This window comes from Lagopus leucura, unplaced genomic scaffold, assembly GCF_019238085.1.
Source record: "Lagopus leucura isolate 7727_CA_CO unplaced genomic scaffold, USGS_WTPT01 1-19_obj-0_obj, whole genome shotgun sequence".
In the NCBI taxonomy this organism is placed as follows: domain Eukaryota; kingdom Metazoa; phylum Chordata; class Aves; order Galliformes; family Phasianidae; genus Lagopus; species Lagopus leucura.
Genome location: NW_024965665.1, coordinates 1 through 18,682, shown reverse-complemented (window position 1 = coordinate 18,682; position 18,682 = coordinate 1). Strand labels below are relative to the sequence as shown.

General features: G+C 53.1%; 1 protein-coding gene across 3 annotated transcripts; it reads right to left on the bottom strand.

Moving 5' to 3' along the window:
- Window positions 1–37: 37 nt before the first annotated feature.
- On the bottom strand, window positions 38–15,355 carry KLHDC3 (kelch domain containing 3). Of its 3 annotated transcripts, XM_042892753.1 has the most exons (11): window positions 15,228–15,355; window positions 14,325–14,570; window positions 12,289–12,465; window positions 8,408–8,523; window positions 7,108–7,179; window positions 6,694–6,907; window positions 6,320–6,406; window positions 5,045–5,153; window positions 959–1,032; window positions 730–808; window positions 38–620 (listed from the first exon to the last, which is right to left on the bottom strand). In XM_042892753.1, the coding sequence occupies exons 2-11, from the start codon at window positions 14,476–14,478 to the stop codon at window positions 554–556; spliced, it is 1,149 nt and encodes a 382-aa protein (XP_042748687.1). In that variant the 5' UTR covers window positions 14,479–14,570; window positions 15,228–15,355; the 3' UTR covers window positions 38–553. The 3 variants fall into 3 exon arrangements, with proteins under 3 accessions (XP_042748687.1, XP_042748689.1, XP_042748688.1); XM_042892755.1 differs by lacking the exon at window positions 38–620 and having other exon boundaries at window positions 937–1,032; XM_042892754.1 differs by lacking the exon at window positions 38–620 and having other exon boundaries at window positions 955–1,032.
- Between the last annotated feature and the right edge of the window lie 3,327 nt (window positions 15,356–18,682).

The window sequence follows — 18,682 nt, the reverse complement described above, 5'->3', positions numbered from 1 at the left end:
AGCTGCCCAGACTTGGACACACAGAGCAGCAAAAAAGCAACTTCCACCTCAGTGTTTATAAAACGCCCACTGGTCACTGTGTTACAACCTGAGCCAGGCAGCAGAGCCCCCATGTTGGGTGCAGGGGCTCAGCTCCACCCTGGGCCTGCAAGCAAGTGCTGGGGGCAGCTCAGCACCACTGGGTGCAGGCACAAACGTCATCATGATTACGAGGCAGCACAGGAATAGTTCTGAGCCTGGGGCTGGCAGCAGGAGTCAATTCAGGCCCTTACTGGCAGGGCACCAGGCCAGTGCGGCTGCAGTTCTTCAGGCGAGGATGGGGGTTCACCGCTGTGCTGCTGGGGCACGCAGATTTCTTCCCCAGGGGCACGCTCTGCCTGCACACCCATGCTGCCCTGAATGCAACAAGGGCCCAAGGAGGCCTGGCTGGGGCAAGACAAACAGAGCTCACGTAGGTTCCTTGCTTGAAAGGGCTAAAAATTCATGCAGGCAGTGGAGCAAGAGGTCAGTGTGTGGAGGGGTGAGTACAGGGTGATAGAAGGCTGAGCCAGCATCAGCCCTGCGAGGAGACGATGGGGCGGCTGATGGTGCTGTTCGTTGTCATGGCCGAGAGCTCCCATCTGTAACACAACAACAGGGCATGATTAGAAGAAGCACGAGTCCAGCAACCAGGGCTGGAGCACCCCAGGGAGCACGCATAGGTGAGCTCCAATGCAAGGCCTACAGTACCTGATGTCGTGGGGAAGGCAGGACTGGTCCAGGCTGTACTGGATCACTGCTAGCTTACACAACGTCTTTAGGCTAGGGCCTGTGGATAGAGGGCGATTAGCCACAGCAGTCCTCATCTGGGCACTATGGGGGCTCAGGGCATCAGGCAATCAATGCCACAGGAAACGGTGCTTCTCAACGAGGCACCTGGTGGCAAAAGGCACACACCGTGCAGGGAGCACTCACGTACTGAAGTCGAGGATGTAGAGATCTGAGTGATCCATCAGGTCGAATTCATCGCCCATGCCCTCCTCCGGAGATGGGCTGCAGAAGCCAAACAAAGCTCATCAAGCAGTGCCAAAACACTTGCATAGCAATTGCAGTTCTTTAGGCTCCCCAAGGGCTGAGCAAGTCCAGGACTGAACTCAGTCTGCTTGGAACCCTCCGAGGGGTTCTTAAAGAGGACAACTCTGAGCAGGCTGGAGATGGGATGCTACAGCTGCTCCTGAATGCAAGTGCGCTGGCGCAGCTCCGTGCAACAAACCAGACCCACGGGCTGCCCCACAGCAAACGGGCTGGCATCCCCTGGAGAGCCCAGTGCAGAGTTCACAGCGATGCTGTCTCATGTGAGTCTGCCCCAGAATGTGTTAGAAAACAAACAGATCAAGGAGCCTAGCCAGGCAAAGGCCACCCCAAATGCAGTGCAGCAAGATACAGTCCACACCATGCCTTTTCAAAGACCTTAGGCCAGCTTCAATGCACAGCCAATGGGAAACAGGAGGTCAGCCAGCTCACCTAGGGCAATTCAGACACCGCTCAGTGGCACAACGCACAGTCCAAAGAGCAGTGCTGGCAGCCCCAGTGAGGTAGGCAAGATCAAGCTGGACACCCATGTCAGCTTTCTGGGAGGCTCTCTCTAGTTGTACTACAAGACCGCAGGGCATGGGAGCCACAATCTGTCTCCAGGGATGCTCAGCTCTTGCTGTCTACCTCAATTCTTGCTTCCCAAGGTAGCACAGAACATCTGCAGACTGCAACACAGTGTGCTGCTTGTGAGTCATGCCACGGACTCTCCTGCCTATAAACTCTCCAGAGCACTGATGCTGCTGGGGACAGAGCAAGCATGCAGCGTACCAAACCACCTCAGCACTGCTGGAGTGTGGTAAGCCAAGCAGCTTTCTTTGAGCACATTATGGAAGATGCTTTGTTGCAGTTTTCTACAGAAGAGTGAAGGTAGCAGCTCAGAATGAACAACTGAAGCAGCCACTGAGGTCTCTTCTTGGCTCGGCAGCAGCTCTTTTCCTCTTTTTCTGCAAAAGCCATATGCACAAGTTCTCCTATTTTACTAGCATATGTTCCACTGCCCCTGCAGCTGGACTACCTTTGGGCTCCCTGCAGTTCAGGCTAAAGCTGTGTGCCAAGCACAACAGCACAAGGTTTGAATCAGATTCTGCACAGCCACAGAGTTCATCGCTCCAGTTCTCACACAGGGAAGATCTACTGCAGTGATTTCAGCACAGCCATTGAGATGTATGAGAAAGGTAGAGATGGCAGCTAGGAGACACCTGCACAGCAGTGCAGGCACAGACATCTCTCAGTCTGACTGCAGGAATTACTGCTGGCTCCATGCACAGCTGCTTGGCTGTGTCAAAATGGGGGCAGCAGTTTCAAGAGACTGCAGCTGAGCCATCCCACCATGCCATGCTCCCATCTGATGTCAGTCCTGGGGTACCAGCGGGAAGCTGTGATTTCAGGTATGGCCAGGGAACAACAGGCAGCCTCAGTTGAAGTTCTCTGCCTCTGTGGTCTTGACGGAGCAGCCAAAGTCACTTGAGAGATGGCTCACTGAGTCCCCCAGCACAGACAGACCAGCCTGTGCTGGAGCATTAGTGCTTTGCCCAAGCACTGATGGCTGTTTGGAGATCTTGCAAGAAAGGAAAGGTGTTCTGAGTCATTCTTTGGCTTGCCACAAGGCAATTCAGTACATTCTTACTGCTTAGCTGGGACCTCATGCAGTGATTCTCACTGCAGTGTTGCTTGCTGTCCACCTATAACCCACCAAGCTTCACATCGGACAGGAGGTAAGGCAGCACCTGTGTCCCCACTCCTCAGCACCCCCACAGAAATACGAGGCACAGCTTGCTGCTGGCAGAGAAGACCTGCTGCTGATAAGTCCCAGCTGCCTGGATACAAGAACACCACAATCTAATCTCACATCCACGTCACAGGAAGACCTAGGGCATCTCTTATCTTCCAAAGAGAAGCCAGCAGGCAGCGCAGTGTGCTCGTGGCTTTATCGTCCAACTGCAAGCAGCTGGGGAAAGCCTGGAGTTCAAGACCAGGAGTGCTGCAGCTCCCAGTACACAGGGAACCAGCCAGAACCCAGCAAAACTTTCCCTCACCAAGCCAGGCTTTTCTAAGCTAGGTCAGGATAGAGCAGCTCCAAGCCAAACCTGGATCAGCACCCATACAGCTAAACTCTGACTTATGGTACTCCATCTCCTCTTCATTCTCCCTTTGTAGATGGTCTCTGTGAAGTGCTGGTGACTTTGGGAGGAGACCAAGCCTGGGACACAGCTAGCAGAAGCACTGAGCTTAGTGCCACATGGCTTCCCTGTCACCGAAATGGGACACAAACAACAGGATTGCTGCTGGCCTTAATGAAAACCCACAGATAGGCAACAGGACGGAGCAGTGGGCAGGACTGCAAAACAAAAAGAAGCACATGGATGATGCGGCAGCAAGCACCTGCAGAAGAACTCCTGAACAGCCTCTGGTGCAGTGAATCCCTGTCAGGAAGGACAGGACACAAAGGGGTTTGCCTGGCCGTGCCTGACACCGTTGCCTGGCTGATCCTGCAAGGCGCCGCTGAATCCCCCGCATCCGTATGTTCCCCTCCCCTTCCCCAGCAGGGGAGCACAGGTCAGCAGGCAGACCGCAGGGAGTTCTCCATTTACAATGACTTCCTGGAAAACTTCTTATCTTGCCAGCCGGCTCCAGAACACACCTGATAACCATTACAGGAAGCCAGCACAGCCCCCACCCTAGCCTGCAGAGCTGTCCCTCCATCCAGGCAGGCTACATTCTTGGCCACCAGCAGCTTTTCCTACCCCAGCCTGGTATGGATGAACCTTGCAGAAAGAACAAGGCAAACACTGAAGTTGGTCAGTGGAAAAGACAAGCTGCTGCCAGTCTGTCTGGCAGAGGTGGACTGGCCTCTGAAAAACTGGTGTCAAATTCAATGTGGTTTGCTAGTGTTAGTTAGGACAGCTGAGTTTTAACACCCAGGTTCATCTGCTGCACTATCTACCAAAGACTGCAACAACTGAGGGCATCCAGAGCTGCCATCGAGCCTTCTGCTACACAGAGCAGCACCCAGTATCTGTGGGAAGCCTGGATAAACTCAGCACCTCCCAGCACCTCACCGTGCACTGCAGGCTCCTTCATACCCACACAGGCATCCTACCTCTATGCCTCCTCCCACTGCCAAGCTCTTCTGGAGCTGAAGGCCCTTTGCTTCATCAGACATTGGTACATCAGCCCATCAACTGCCCTGTCTTGTCCTCTGCCCCAGCTTCTCCCCAAAAAGCCACTACCGGCGTTCCAGAGAAAGTCTCAAATCTTTCCAAATCATTTGGAGGGCTGAAAGCATTTCAGATGTCTGTGAAAGGTAAATGCTGGCAAACAGGCCTGCGCTCCAGAGCTGCAATCTGTCATTTCAGACAGCGCAAAGCATGTCCTAGTGATGGGCTACTTCCTTCCTTTTAGCAGCTGCTAAGGCTCTTGGCCACATCCAGCTGCTCTCCATCCTGACAGTACCAACTCCAGTGTTTGACAGCTAAATCCTTAACACTGGATCCCTTCTATGAATGGAAATTTTGCTAAGGAACACTGCTACACAGAAGGGAATGCTACTTTGCGTGAATGGGTCAAACAGCTCCCGGCTGAGCTGACATCTCTCTGCAGCTCAGCAGACACAAGTCCTGCCAATGAAGGAGAAATTCTGATGGGAGAAGCAGGGCAGCATGTAATGGAGAATAAATCAGTCTGAAGTCTGCTTCAGCACAGCAGACCAGGCCTGGGGTACCAGCGGGAAGCTGTGTCTTGCTTGGAGAACAAGACTTGTCATCAGGTGCTTCACAAGTTAACACAACTTCAGTTTCCCCTTTGCTTTTTCCAGAGGAGCTATGATGTGTGTAATTTGTCACACTTGATGTTAGATGGACAGTTGCCATGTGGCTACAAAGTGAAGCTGACTACAGCATGGAAGGAAATTGTGCTGAAGGGAATGGCAAACCCTTCCCCAAAGCCACACCATTGGCCCCCTACAACTCACCTGGTGCCTCCAAAGAGGATGATTTTGTCCCCTACTCTGCAGCAGCACTGCCGGCGTCGAGGACATGGGCCTTTCCCCTTGGGCTCAATCTTCCTCCATGAAAGGGAAACTGAGGTAAAGGGATAGGGGTGAGAGAATGCACCAGCTTGTCACAAAGCCCTGACCAAGACCTAGGTATAAGCAGGTTATGGAATTAAACCACAGAAGCAAATAAATGAATAAAACAGAGGCCCCACAGATACCAGTCAGCCAACACGCACCCTCCCCGTCCACCTCATCTTTGCTGGAGGCAGAACAACGCACTCCCATAGGGTTGTTGATGGAGGCTTGCTTTGATGCCAGGCACGGCCCTCAGAGCTCTGGACAGGAGTTGCAGGTTCTCCCTGCAGCCACTGTGACAAAACCAGGCCTTTCAGCTACAAAGCTCGAGCCCAGGGGCTGTGGAAAGCAGCAGGTTTAACATCACAGGGAGCTGTGCAGGCAGGAGCGGTCAGCTCCCCTTCCCCAGCGTGGGCCTGATCTGGAGTGGAAGCCCAGGAACCAGCTCCATCTGTTGGCAGCCACGGAGAACGCAGAGCATCCTCCTCGAGCTGGGGCAGCTGGCTGCGGGAGAACGGAGATTGAACCAGGCAGAGAGCAGAGCCTTTGCCCCTGCTGCTCCCTGTGGCAACGACGCTGGGGGTGATTAATCACAAACATAAAGCACCAAAGCTTTCAGCAGCTCTCACACTAGATCACAGGTCAGCCGGGGAACAGCAAGCTGCCTGCTCCCCCATAACCACGTACAATTCTTATAAGGCTTCACTGTGCAAAGTGATTAGCAATCAAATCACGTCTCGTGGATTGCCAAAAGTGTTTGAGTACAGAGGACTCCAAAACATCTTACAGCTGACCGACAGTTGGGGTACCAGATCAAGAACCACCAAGCTGACACAGTACCAAGAGAGCATGCTGTGGTGATGCTGCAGGTTAAGCTGACTGGTTCCACTAACCCCATACCTTTTATTCTGCCATCAGTTCTGTGTGTTAAAGAACAAACCAAAGTTTTTTCCAAGCACCTTCCAAATAAGCACCTTTCAGCAACATTTCCTTTTTCTAATGAGAGCTGGAGATGGTTTGAGGAGGTGCAGGGGCACTGAGCACAGCACGTTTCTGTCTATGTGGTCATGGCAGCCATTTCCCCCAAGCAAGCCCTTGGACTGTACGTTCATCTGAGCACTCACACACCTGAGAGCCTCGAGCACCATCAGTGCAACAAGTTAGAAGCGTAAATACCTGGATTGAATTTCCAGAGGTCGTGGAAGTGTCTGTTCAGGCGCGCGTTGTAGCCACCAAATACGTAGAGCTCCCCATTGTAGCTGACTGTGGGGAGTAAACAGACATCAGCGTGCCACCCAGGGCAGAGCCCAGCAGGCCCCTGTCCCAACACCAAACACAAAGCAAAGCAATGCTCGCTGCCCACTTTAGCTTATATCACTTTCACACACAGGGCTGCACGCAAGGCTTTGCTACGGGCCGCAGCTCTCCACAGAAGCCAGGCTCTAAGCACCCCTCACCCTCCCACACTTCCACCCAGTGGAGTAGACACCCTTGTGCTATGGATGGGAACTCCTTTCCACGTTCTCCTCTCCCAGCAGCCCCACACTCACATGCTGAATGGCTCCGGCGACCTTCAGGGAGCACTGGAGTGGGAGGGGAGTCCAGCCAGGAGTTTGTTTCTGTATCAAACACTTTAATGCGGTTACAGTAGATCTCGTTGTTGGAGTGAAATGGCCCAAAACGATCAGCTCTGCCCCCAAATACATACATCTTTGTTCCAATGATGGTAGCTGAATGGAAGTCTCTCCAGCGAGCTGGTGTACCCTGCAGGGACAGGTTAAAACAGCAAGAGAAACAGTGCCAGTTACCCAGGGAGGTGTATATCCCTCTTGATAGGGATATGCCTTCTCCTGCAGATCCCAGCCACACCAAAAAGGAGCTGGGAGACAAGCATGGGCACCTACCCCAGAGAACAGCCCAACTGAGACTTTCTCCACAAACCAGAATGAAAACCAGACACTGACCTTGGCAGAGATTAAGGTCCACATCATGTTTGTGGTGTCCAATTTATGGATGTCGTTTGAAAAGCAGTCAGCCTGGAAGACAGCAGCGCAGCCTGGTTACCAAAGCACTGAGAGGCCTGCTGACACCAGACCAAGGCAGCTACCCTAGAGACTCACAGCACTCCTTTGGACCCAGCACTTCCTAGCAGACGCAGTGCTTGCTCCAAAACATCCAAGCAAGCAGCACGTGCACTTAACAAGGAGGTAAAGCTCACCCCTCCTTACAGCTGTTCCTTCTCTCCTGCAACCTTCCCATTTATTCAGAGCTTGGCTCCTACCACCAAGATCTGCACACAGCAGAATTTTACCTCCACTCCATGCCGCAACAGAAGAAGGTGGAGAAACTTCCTCTGCTAAGGCCATGCAATGAGAGGTAGGAGCTAGGATGACTTTAAGGAAACTCAACACACAAGAGTAAATACAGGTGAGGATCCCACTAATCTGCAGCTTGCAGCTGAGTAGAGCTTGCACTCACACAAATAGAACAGACTTCTGCTCCTCCAGACAAGGGAGATGGCAGCAAAACCAAGAAGGCAGGCTTGTTTGGCCTTGGTTAAAAACAACCCATGCTTGTAGAGCTGCAACCAAGATCACGGGCTTAACGTGCCAGAGAACTCAGAAAGCCAGGGGAAGAACCAAGGCACTGCCATCACAGCCCAGCTTTCATCCAAACAACGTGGCACAACTTTCCTCGAGTCTGGTGATAGCCTGAAGTGATATTTACTCTTCTAAGTTCAGAGCATAAGGATTTACTTAAAGGGGTGTTAAGCACACTGGCAGTGCAGGATGATCTCCGTCCTCCTTACAGGAAGGACAGGTGCTTGCTGGAGAGGCTCAGCAAGGCATGAGAAGAGGTACAGAGCACAGGGAGCATGCACCACACTGGGACAAAACAACAGCACTACAGAATCAGAAGCAGTGCATTTCTTGGGCGTTTCTTAGCTAAATTAGAATACATTTGTTATATTGCTATTTATTTATCTGAAGTTGTTGGAGAAATGCGCCGTAAAATAGAACATTTATATTTTAACTCCGTGTGCTTTGGGAAAGCAAACAAAAAATCTGCCCCTTTCACAGACCTACCAACCACCTCCTCTGAAAAATCATGGCACTCATTATCCAGGTTAGGCTCATAACTTTGTCGAGTTATAAAATGAAGGCAACTGCAAACATAAATATGCCCACGTCCCCCTGCCTCTGCTAATGCCCTGGGCAGGAATACCCTCTTTCCCATGCCAAATAAGTGTTTGAGATTACTCACCAGCTGTTCATAGCCTCCAAAGATAAACATGCTCTTTGCCAGGACGCAAGCTGAGTGCCCGTCTCTTGCTCCTGGGACCATTCCAGACACCTTTGGCGTGAACCACTTGTGCGTGTCTGAAATAAAACAGGAGGCAATGCTAAGAAGGTACAGTAGATGTCGGGATGGGAGGGCTCTCCACAGCCATTCCTCATTGCTAGGCAGAAATCCTTATTTCACACACAGCACCTGCTTCTTCAGCGAGCTTCTCCAAGCGAGGCTGCCTGCCTACCTGAGCTTCCACAGAGGGCACAGCAACAGAGGCCCTCAGCTCTGGGGCACAGCCAACGTCCAGCGTGACAAACAGCTCAAGTTCTACATGTGATTAGTACAGCACTGCTTGAGCAATGTTATTTCTATTGACTCACAAGTAGGCTTTGCAAGAGGTGCAAGAGACTGGAAGCTGGCAAGGACTGTAGCAAGTCTCAAGAAAGGCAAGAAATAAGCCCTTGGTAATTACAGGGCTGACAACATCACTTTGGTGCTGGTAAAACTATGGAGATTATGCTGAGAGTTATTGAAAAACACCTGAAGGACAACGTGGTCATTGGTTCGCAGCCAATGTCGGTTCATGAGAGGAACGTTCTGTTTAACAAATTCAATCTCCTTTCATGGCAAGGTTAGCCCAGCACAGAGCTCAACAAAAACAATGCAGTGGGTGAGCAGTTGGCTGGCAGGTCAGGTTATAGGGTTATAGTGAACGGTTACATCAGGCTGCATCCAGTCACCAGCAGGGCTCCTCAGGGCTTCATTTTAGGGCCGGATCTCTTTAACATCTTCATAAACGACTTGAATGTAGGACTAGAATGTGTTTTGAGCAAGTTTGCTGATGATGCTAAATAAGGAGGAGCTACTGACTCTGCTGAGGGCACAGAGGCCTCACAGAGAGATCTAGATAAATTAGAGAGCTGGGCAATCACCAGCCACATGACAAGAGACGGATTCTGCACCTGGGAAGGGGCAACCCTGGCTGTACAAACAGGCTGGGGGTGAGACACTGGGAGCAGCCCTGCTGAGAGGGATCTGGGAGTCCTGGTTGGCAGCAAGTTGAACATGAGCCAGCAGTGTGCCCAGGCAGCCAGGAGGGCCAGCCCCAAATCCCTCTCCGCAGGGCTATTCTCAATTAGTTCATCTCCCAGTCTGTACTCATATCTAGGACTACCCCAACCCAAGGGCAACACCTTGCACTTGGTCTTATTGAACCTCATTCGGTTCTCATGGGCCCACTTTTCAAAGCCTGTTCACGTCCCTCTGGATGGCATCCCTTCCTTCTGTTGTATTGAGTGCATCACTCTGCTAAGTGCTACCAGGAAGCTTGCTGAGGGTACACTCAATCCTACAGTCTCAGTCATTGATAAAAATGTTGAAGAGAAATGGTACCAAGACAGATCCCTGGGGGACACTGCTTGTGATTGGCCTCCATCTAAATGTAGAGCTGCTGATCACAACCCTATGGTTACAAATGTCCAGCCAATTCTTTATGCACTGAACAGTCCAGCTTTCAGCTCCACCTCTCTAATTTAGAGATAAGGATATGGGGCTAGACCATGTCAAAGCAGATGATATCAGTTGCCCTTTCTTAGTTTATCAGTGCTGTCAATCCACCATAGGAGGCCAGAGTCCCCATTTTGCATGGCCCAGAGCAGAGCTGAGGAGAGGCCTGATGGCAGCTGCAGCTCTCCCAGGGAGCGGAGGGCAGCTCTGAGCTCTGCTGTCTGCACAGCGACAGGGCTGAGGGAACGGCATGGAGCTGCGTCAGGGGAGGGCAGGTGGGGGTGAGGGAAAGGCTGTGCCCCAGAGGGCGGTGGGCATGGCACAGGCTGCCCAGGGCAGTGGGCACAGCCCTGATGCCGGAGCACGGGGGTCTGATTTTCAGGTGGTGCTGCATGGAGCCAGGAGTTGGATTTGGTGTTCTTCGTGGATCTCTTGCAACTCACAATATTCTATGATTCTACAGTTTATCAACTTTGCCTCTACAGCTTCAACTACAGTGAAGAAATCATGCTAAATGGCCCAAGTGACCTCACAGCTTGGAGACGCTAACTAATTAATTGAAGAAAACTAGCACTCAAAAACCCAGCCAGAAGTGACTGACCCACAAGGTTATTGTGTCAACAGAGCTGCAGGGCACATCTTCACCTCTGCAGCTCTCCCTGTCTTATCTGCTCCTCTTGCCACATCTGCACCCCCTCACCCAGGGGAGATTTTCCTGCCCTCCACCCTTCACAGTCCCCTCACCACCGCTCCCCACACACCTACACAAGCTGGATTCAGCCCTCAGCCCACATGTCCCAAGAACTGAGTTAGAGGAGGACTTGAAATCCAGCCAGAGCTGTTCTCCATGCAGGGCAACGTGGAGCTGTGCCAGCAACTCCCTGCCAAGCACAAACAGGCACCTGTCCCATGAGCCCACAGACAGGCACAGATAAGCCTCGAGGCAGACGGAGATGTCCCCCCACAGCCCCCCTGAAATACTGCAAGCTGCCAAGAGCCGTACTTATTTCAGGAAGTGGTAAAACTGGAGCCAAAGCAACATTCTTCGTGAGGATAACTCCTCTGAACTTGGCCCATGACCATAGCAGTTCACCTAGGCTCTAGCTGGAACCACACAGAGGGGTTTGCAAGGTCAACAAAATCCTGGGCAGGCCAGCTAGCAAGAAAGCTGCAACAGCTATCAAGTTCCCATCCTTCCCAAGAGCTGCTTCCAAGCCCAAGTCACACGGCAGCAGCAAGAGCTTGGCCTTGCATAATGTGTCAAATCAGATGGAAGAGACCTTGCCTCACGGTCAGCTCAGTGCCTTCATCTCCAAATGACAAAACTGCACTCAGCCAGGACTTATCCAGCCTGATGCAACGGATACAATAGAGCTCACACCACAGTCGGAGGAGTGCCAGCCACACTTTCCAGGATTGGCAGAGGACAGGCACTGTGTGCACAGACAGCTGCACGGGGTTTGGACCAGGACTTAGGGCTGGCCTTTTCAGTTAATTTGCACTTAATGCTAAAGTGCTGGAATTGGCAGGGACACCAGGCAGCTCCCACTGCAAGGCTTCTGCATAGAAGGCAATCTGCTGTGGCTTCCTAGCTGCGTGTACCGGGGGAAGGGGGAAAACCCTGTGCCCAGAGAGCTCCAGGCTTCAAGACTTCTGGCAACAAAGAGAACTCATGACCAAGCAGCAAGCACTTGTCACTGCAAAACCCAGTTAGTGGTTCGTATTTAAATGAACTTGCCCCAGAATCCAGATGTGCCCCCCTCCTTCCCTGACACTCCTGTCCACCCAGTCCCTGAAACACCTGTGTGCAACAACAGCATAATGAAGAAAACAACTTGAAATCTCAAGGAGTTTATGCTGCGGATTTATCTAATCTGGCTCAAGCCTGCCCTTATTTCTCCATTCTGTCCTCAGCCACTTCAGCACTCAATTCCTCACTCTGCTTCATGCTGTCAGAAAGAACCAGCTCCCTGGAAAGCAACAACAATCCTCAAGAGCCCTTCTTGTGCAGCCATCAGCCACAGCTAAGGGGTATATCAGAGAGAGCTCTTCAGTTACAGCTACTATCGCTGAGAGTGCACAAAGCTGACAAAAAAATTCAAAATCATTTGCCTGTCAGAGAATTTCAATAATTTCTATTCAAAGGCTTTCACAGAGAGTCAGGTGTGCAGATGCCACCCTGCTGAATCATCCAGCAGCACCAATTCTTCATCTGCCCTGTTTGCTCTACGCTGCCACTTTGTAGAGACCAGAGGCAGGAGAACAAGCTGGGCAGCGGCACAGCGGGGCAGAGAAAAGGTCTCACCAAGGGCAGCTGTGATGAGGATGAGTAAGGAGGTGGAACTTACTGACATCAAAGGCATAGAGCACATTGCAGGCGCCCTCGGTGTCGTTGCGGCCTCCCCATATGTAGACGATGTCGTCGATGAGCACTGCTGAGTGCCCGTACCTCATGTAGGGCACCTCTCTCACTTGATCACGGCTGTTTGTCCACACTGGAGGCAGCTTGATCCAGCGCAGGGACACTGGAAGTATAAGTTAGAGCCTGTGTTAAGCCCACTGTGCAGGCTCGCCCATCTACCCATCGCGGGCAAGCGAGCATTCATGAAAGCAGAAAGCCTGACGGCTGTTTTCCCCCTGCACAATAAGGAGCAGGAGCAGTTTAGCAAGCAAGACAGAGCTGTGCCTGACCCCAAATAGTAGGTGACTAAGAAATATGGAAGCACTGCTTTCCACTGTTTAGGCAAGACTGCAGGAAGCACAGAGGACTGGAGGAATCTGGACAGAAATAGCTTTGGTTCTGCATTACCACATCAAAAGAATTTCTGCTCTTGCTCATCCTGAACCAGGAGGGAAGGTACAACACATAAGTAGACACCCCCCCCCACACACACACAAACCACCACATACACCCTCCAAAACAGGAAAGAAAAGAAGGGGGAAGGTGATAATGAATGACACTACTTCAGGCTAGTGATGTTTTTGAAGAAGATGCTCAAAGCAGAAGGAATGGGCAGCACAGGAATAATGCACTGCAGGGCAAGGTGAGAAGGCATCATTTGGATTTTGGAAGCACAGTCTTAAGAAAAACAACACAGTAGCTTTGTAGAAACAGCGATAATTGTTATTAAAATAATAAGAACACGACAAAAAAAGTAAAACCAAACTTCGGAGCAGACAGCTGTGTCTCTCTTATCCCCATCCACACCTCAGCTCTCCCTGCTGACCTTGAGGTACAAACAGGAGTGCCTTGTGATTACAGGTTCTCCTTCCTGGAGCCTGTAGTCACGTTCAGTAGTAGGCAGGGCAGCCAACATGCATTACAGGGCGGAACGACAGTGCAGGAGTCACAGCAGGCATTACATGGCCAACCTTACCAAAGGGAAAGGATCAGGCACCTCGAGAGGCGAGTGTCCACCTCTGACGCAGGAAGGGCAGGGGGAAGTACAGCCAAACTCAAGCTAAACAGGATGTTCCCTGCCTAAAACATGGTCTTCCTCTTCATAACATTGAGAGAGACCACTCAAAGCCCAGTACTTTGGCTTTGGCACTTAAACCCAACAGCACTAACTCAGCAAGGGCTTGGGAAGCCAGCAGCACCTCCCAGGCAGTGGCCACAGCACCATGACTCTTTAATACCAGGGAGTGGTAAACAGGGAAGGCAATACAAGAGCATTCCTTTGGGCAGGGTAGGAATGTGCTCCCCACAAGAGCAGTGCTCTGATGCCATTTTCAACTGCCTTGACTGCGAGAGCCCAGTCTCTCTGGCTAGAGGTGAATGTCCAGTCAGGAGTTCCTGAGCTACGTTCCCTTCCACACCACGAGCCGATCACCTCAACAACCCCACAGAACCATTTTATCCACCCCTGCACATGCCGCTGCCTTCCCCAAAGCCAGATTTAGAGCAGTGCATTCTTTGTACCTTGCAGCAAACTAGTCTGCATATTAGGAGAGGTTGCAGAGTGGGCAGCACGCACAGCAACCAGCCCTTAGTTGCCAGCTGGACTCATCCAAGCACCTGTGCAATTTTTCAGCCTAATTATAGGGGAGCACTTTGCGGACCAGCTCAGCAGTCTCTTCAGTTCAAAGAGCACTGAATCAAGGAATGCAGCCTCTCCCAGCCACGGTTTGCCACGTCCACTGGCACGTCACTGCCACAGTTCAAGTCAGCCCTCAGATACGTACGAGGTCCTCTACAAGATGGACTCTGGCTGCTTTGCAAACAGTGCAAACCCGTGTGATACCAACCAGCTGGCTGCTGCCAGAATGGAAAACCTCCACCGAGCCACAGTCAGACAGCACAGAACAGAGCAGAATGCATTAATCGACAGCGTGCAGGAGAGCCGATAACTGAGCGCAGCGCTCCTTCCCGCCCCGCATTTACCTGCATTAAAAACGTGCACGTCGATCTGCCGCAGCGTCTCATAGTCTTCTCCAGAGCAATACCCACCAAAGGAGTACACCTTGTGCCCCACGGCCACGGCCGCGTGGTTCACCCTGCGTGGCCCACCTTCCAGGTGCACCGCCCACCGTAACATCCCTCCTGTGAGCCCGGCGCTCCTCAGGGCTCCCAGCACCACAGCCTCATGCTTCTCAGGCCGTCGGCACGCCTTGCAGACGTCACCTGGCTCTGTAACAAAGGCATCATGCTAAAATAACACCATCCGTCTCGCGGGTCTCCCTGCCTTCCTTGAATGCCAGCTATGAAGGTCATATTGCTGCGCCCTCATCTGCCTTCCAGCTGAAGATGGTCTTGCTCTCTCCTTGGAAAGGAGATGCAGTGCGGGTACCGCAACCCGAGCAAAGTGAGGAGAGCATGTAGAGATGCCCTCCACACAGAAAGCTCGGGGCACTGTGCAGGCAGCACAAGCCAAGAGGTTGTTGTGAAGGCGGCGAGCGCTGCGTGCCAGCCATGCCCCAGTGGCGCACACACGATGTATGTGCCAGAACAATTTGTCTGCATGAACGAATGCACACAGCGAGAGCCAACTAGGAAGGTGAAAAGAACAGAGCTGGGGGAAGAGTGTGGTCTTTGGATCAGTTGTGAGAAATGCCAGAGGAGGGAAAAAAAGCAAAAATAAAACAACAAAAAAAAAGAAACACACCACAAGGATGACAACCAATTCAAAAAGCCCCAAAAGAACACCTCCCTCCAAAAGCAACAGAGTCCCCTATAGGAGTGTGCACTGCAACAGCAGCACTCACGCGTGCTGATCACTCAGCATCAGCATAAGCCCCTTCCCCCTACTGTTCGTAGCTCTGCACATCAGGTAGGATGATAACTCACACTGCAAGCAGGTGGCTCGGAGCAGCTCTCGAGGCATTCAGCAGGGCAGATTTCTGCAGAGCTTCACCCAGGACCCAAGGATGCGGAGCACAGCCCTGCCCAGGCACTTGTCAGACAGCACCTCTGTCACAGCCTTCGTCCACAGCTGAAAAGCAGCCATTAGAGGAGAAGTGTCAGCGTTTCAAACAGCCCAAAGAAAACCCCCTTTCTAATCGCTCGGCTTCCGCTCCCCAGACTTAGCAGGCTCCCCCCACGCTCAATTTTAGCATTTGCAGAAGGCGAAGAACTGTGCAGACGCCTCAGAACGATGACTAAAATCCCCACACGTTTTCTCAGCCCATTTTTTTTTTTTGGAAGGTGGTTAAGTTTGCATGAAGGGAACGCTGCTCCTGAAGCAGCCGTGTGCAGAGCCAGGCGGCCCCAGGCCCTCCAGGCAAGCAGAGCCACAGCTCACAGCCCTGGTGCCCACACGGCCCAGCGCCACGCTCGTGCCTTATCTCCAGCTCCTCAGAGCTGGGCAAGGAGCCAGAGTGAAACTGATAACCAAAGGACACAGGCCAAGCCAAGCCTGAGCCAAGCTCCCCTGCAAGCCAGTCAGGTCAAGACGTCCCTCCTGCAGAGCCACTTCTCCTTCAGATTCCACCTTGTAATGCCTTTCTGTTCCTCAAAGCCAGGCAGCAGCTATCCTACAAGCCCTCCACAAAGCGACAGAAGAGTTTCTATGGAGACCACCAAAGTCACTTTTTAGGTGATTCTGAAGGAATACCCATAACTGTCCTTGGGCCATCACTGAAAAACCCAACCAACGCAGGTTTATTTTCCTCAAAGCCACTCCTTGGCTCAGCCATGCTGGAGGAGGGATCCTGAAGTTTGGAGCGGATTTCACCAGCGGTGCCAACATTGCCAGTGCTCCTCCTGGGGCAGACAAAGCTTTTTTTTGTTACAAAGCAGTTCATTTCTCACAGAATATCCTGAGTTGGAAGGGACCCATAAGGAAGAAGGTCCAACTCCTGGTTCCACCACCACTGCTTTTATGGTAGAAAGATCAGGGAAATTTCACCCAGAGGGTGGTGAGGCACTGGAACAGGTTGCTCAAGAAGGCTGTGGATGCCCCATCCCTGCAGGCATTCAAGGGTGGCTCTGGGCAGCCTGGGCTGCTGGTTGGTGATCCTGCACATAGCAGGGGGTTGGAACTGGATGAGCACTGTGGTCCTTTGCAACCCAGGCCTTTCTATGATTCTTCTTCCCCTTGGAGCCAGCTGGAGATGCTTGCCAAGGAAACCTCCCCACAGAGCAGGCCACTACCGTCACTACCAGGAGCAGCTTCATCATCAAGCTGTCATGGGAACACAGGAAACAACAGTGACACATCCCAAGGAATCACCTGGCCCTGCACAGCGGCAGCCCACAGCCCTGCTTAGGGTGTTAGAAGCGATGTTTACTCCGCAGCAAACAGTGTCGCAATGTTATTTCCTACAATTACAGTTACTCAAGGCCGAACCTACCAGGAAAAATTTTTCGAGAGCTCATCCCTGACAACAAAGCTGCCAGCTCACACACACCCAGGGGTGGTGCTGGGTGGCAGCACCTGAGTTCATGGCTGTGCTTCAGATGCATCACCTTTGCCCTGGAGACAGGAGTCCTTTGCAAGCAGATGCATAACCATCCTGCTTCTTGCTGCTGCTCATCAGACCAGGCCGACACGCACTGGCTTTACACAGAGAAAAGTGTGGGAAGAGTGAAGGAATCCTTAGGGGCTCCCTACTATGAGAACTTCTTAGCAGGGGAACTAACACACTTGGCTCTGGACGGTTCTTAGAGTTGTTCAGTATAAGGATTACAGAGGGCACAGCCAGGGAGGGAGAGGAACCCCAAAAGCTGTGATCCCAGCATCGTGGCATGCAGCCACACAAAACACATTTGTGATCTCCCACTTTGGATGACGGGGATCTCAGGTATAAAGCAGAGAAATACGGATACAGCAGAACCAGATGGGCACACGCTGCAGGAGGCGGCACGCTGGGCAAACCTGGTGCCCCAAACTGACCCGAAACAACAGCTGATGCTGGGAGCATCGTGATTCCTTGCTGCCAAAAAGTTCAGCTTGAATCTCTTTGATGGCAAAGCAGCGGGTTCTGTCCAGGTGGTGGTGAGGGGTCCCTGCAGAGCACCCACGTCCCTCCACCTGCCATACACAGCGTTACACACCCACGTGTGCCTCCAAGCACGCGGTGCAGCAGCGGCCACACACAACCACAGATCAGCCCACTGACACCGCGAGCCACAACACTGCACCAGCCGAGCACAAGATCCCAAGTCTGCTGGAGGAGGAACAGCCGCGGACATCCTTCAACACCTCCTCCGCTCCCCGGCAGCGAGAGGCGTTGTGCTGCCGGAGCCTCGCACAGCCCCGTGTTCTTCGAGTGCGGAGCCCCGACAGAACGCTCGTGGTGCCGAGCACAGCGAGCACGGAGCAGCCTTCCCTCCAGCTGCCCCAGCGTGTGCCTCCCGGCACTCCTTCAGCACAGAACATCGGCGGCTGAGATCACCAGAAAACAATTCGCTCGTTTCCCCCCCAGCACACCTTCCAAATCTGGTGCGGCGCTTCGGACAGACGGAGGGGCGGACAAAAAAAAACTAAAAAACAAAAAACAACAGCCACGGTTTTCACACCCGGATCTTTCAGCGGCTTTATTCGCTACTCGCAAGCCTAACAATTGGCTGCGAAAACGTTTCGTTCGGGACAGAAAGCCGCCAGCATTCAGCACGGCACCCAAACCACAGCTCAGACGCAGCGCTCGGCGCAGAGCTCGTTGCGCTGCCCGGCTTCCCCTCCGCGCCCAAACCCGCAGCCGCCCCAGCTGCCCCCCGCCCCGCTCAGCCCTTCCCTCGTCACCCCGTACACAGCAGATCCCTACCGTGCGGCCGCCTCGCTCCCCGGCTCCCAAAAGATGCCGGCCGTGAGGTTCAGTAACACTTAAAATAGCGCAGGCGGCTCGCACAGCCCATATAGATCGTTCTATTTCAGGGATGCCCAACGTACCGTCAGAGATAGCCTGAGCGCAGCCCGCTTTCCTCGCTCGGGCTTGACATTTACCCCGTGCTTTGACCATTTATGCTGCGGCAGGGTCGAGCCGCAAGCCTGTACGTCCGGCAGCGCGATTTCGGCAGCGCTGGAGGAGGCCGTGCTCGGAGCAGCCCGCTGAGGCACCGCAGCACCCGGCGGAGTTCGCTCCTGCTGCCGGGGCGGACGCGAGGCGCGGCCACGGCGCCGGCCGACCCGGAGCCCACACGGCCGAGGCCGAGCGCCGGAGCCGCCCGCGCACACGGAGCCCCGCGCGAGGCCCGGTGGCCGCCGCACGCTCTCAGCCGCCCCGCGCGAAGGAACGGGGCCCGACGAACGGCCCCCCGCGGCCGCCCCGCCCCGCGCCGCCCGCACCCCCATCCAGTCACTG

What these genes read in the sequence shown, in the direction of transcription:
- KLHDC3 (XM_042892753.1), bottom strand. Translation starts at nt 14,478, where the DNA reads ATGTTACGGTGGGCGGTGCACCTGGAAGGTGGGCCACGCAGGGTGAAC. An exon ending in TCGCCGGAGCCATTCAGCAT is followed by an intron (nt 6,407 to 6,693) that starts GTGAGTGTGGGG and finishes TACTCCCCACAG; the next exon opens with TCAGCTACAATGGGGAGCTC. An exon ending in TGCCTTCCCCACGACATCAG is followed by an intron (nt 621 to 729) that starts GTACTGTAGGCC and finishes GTTGTGTTACAG; the next exon opens with ATGGGAGCTCTCGGCCATGA.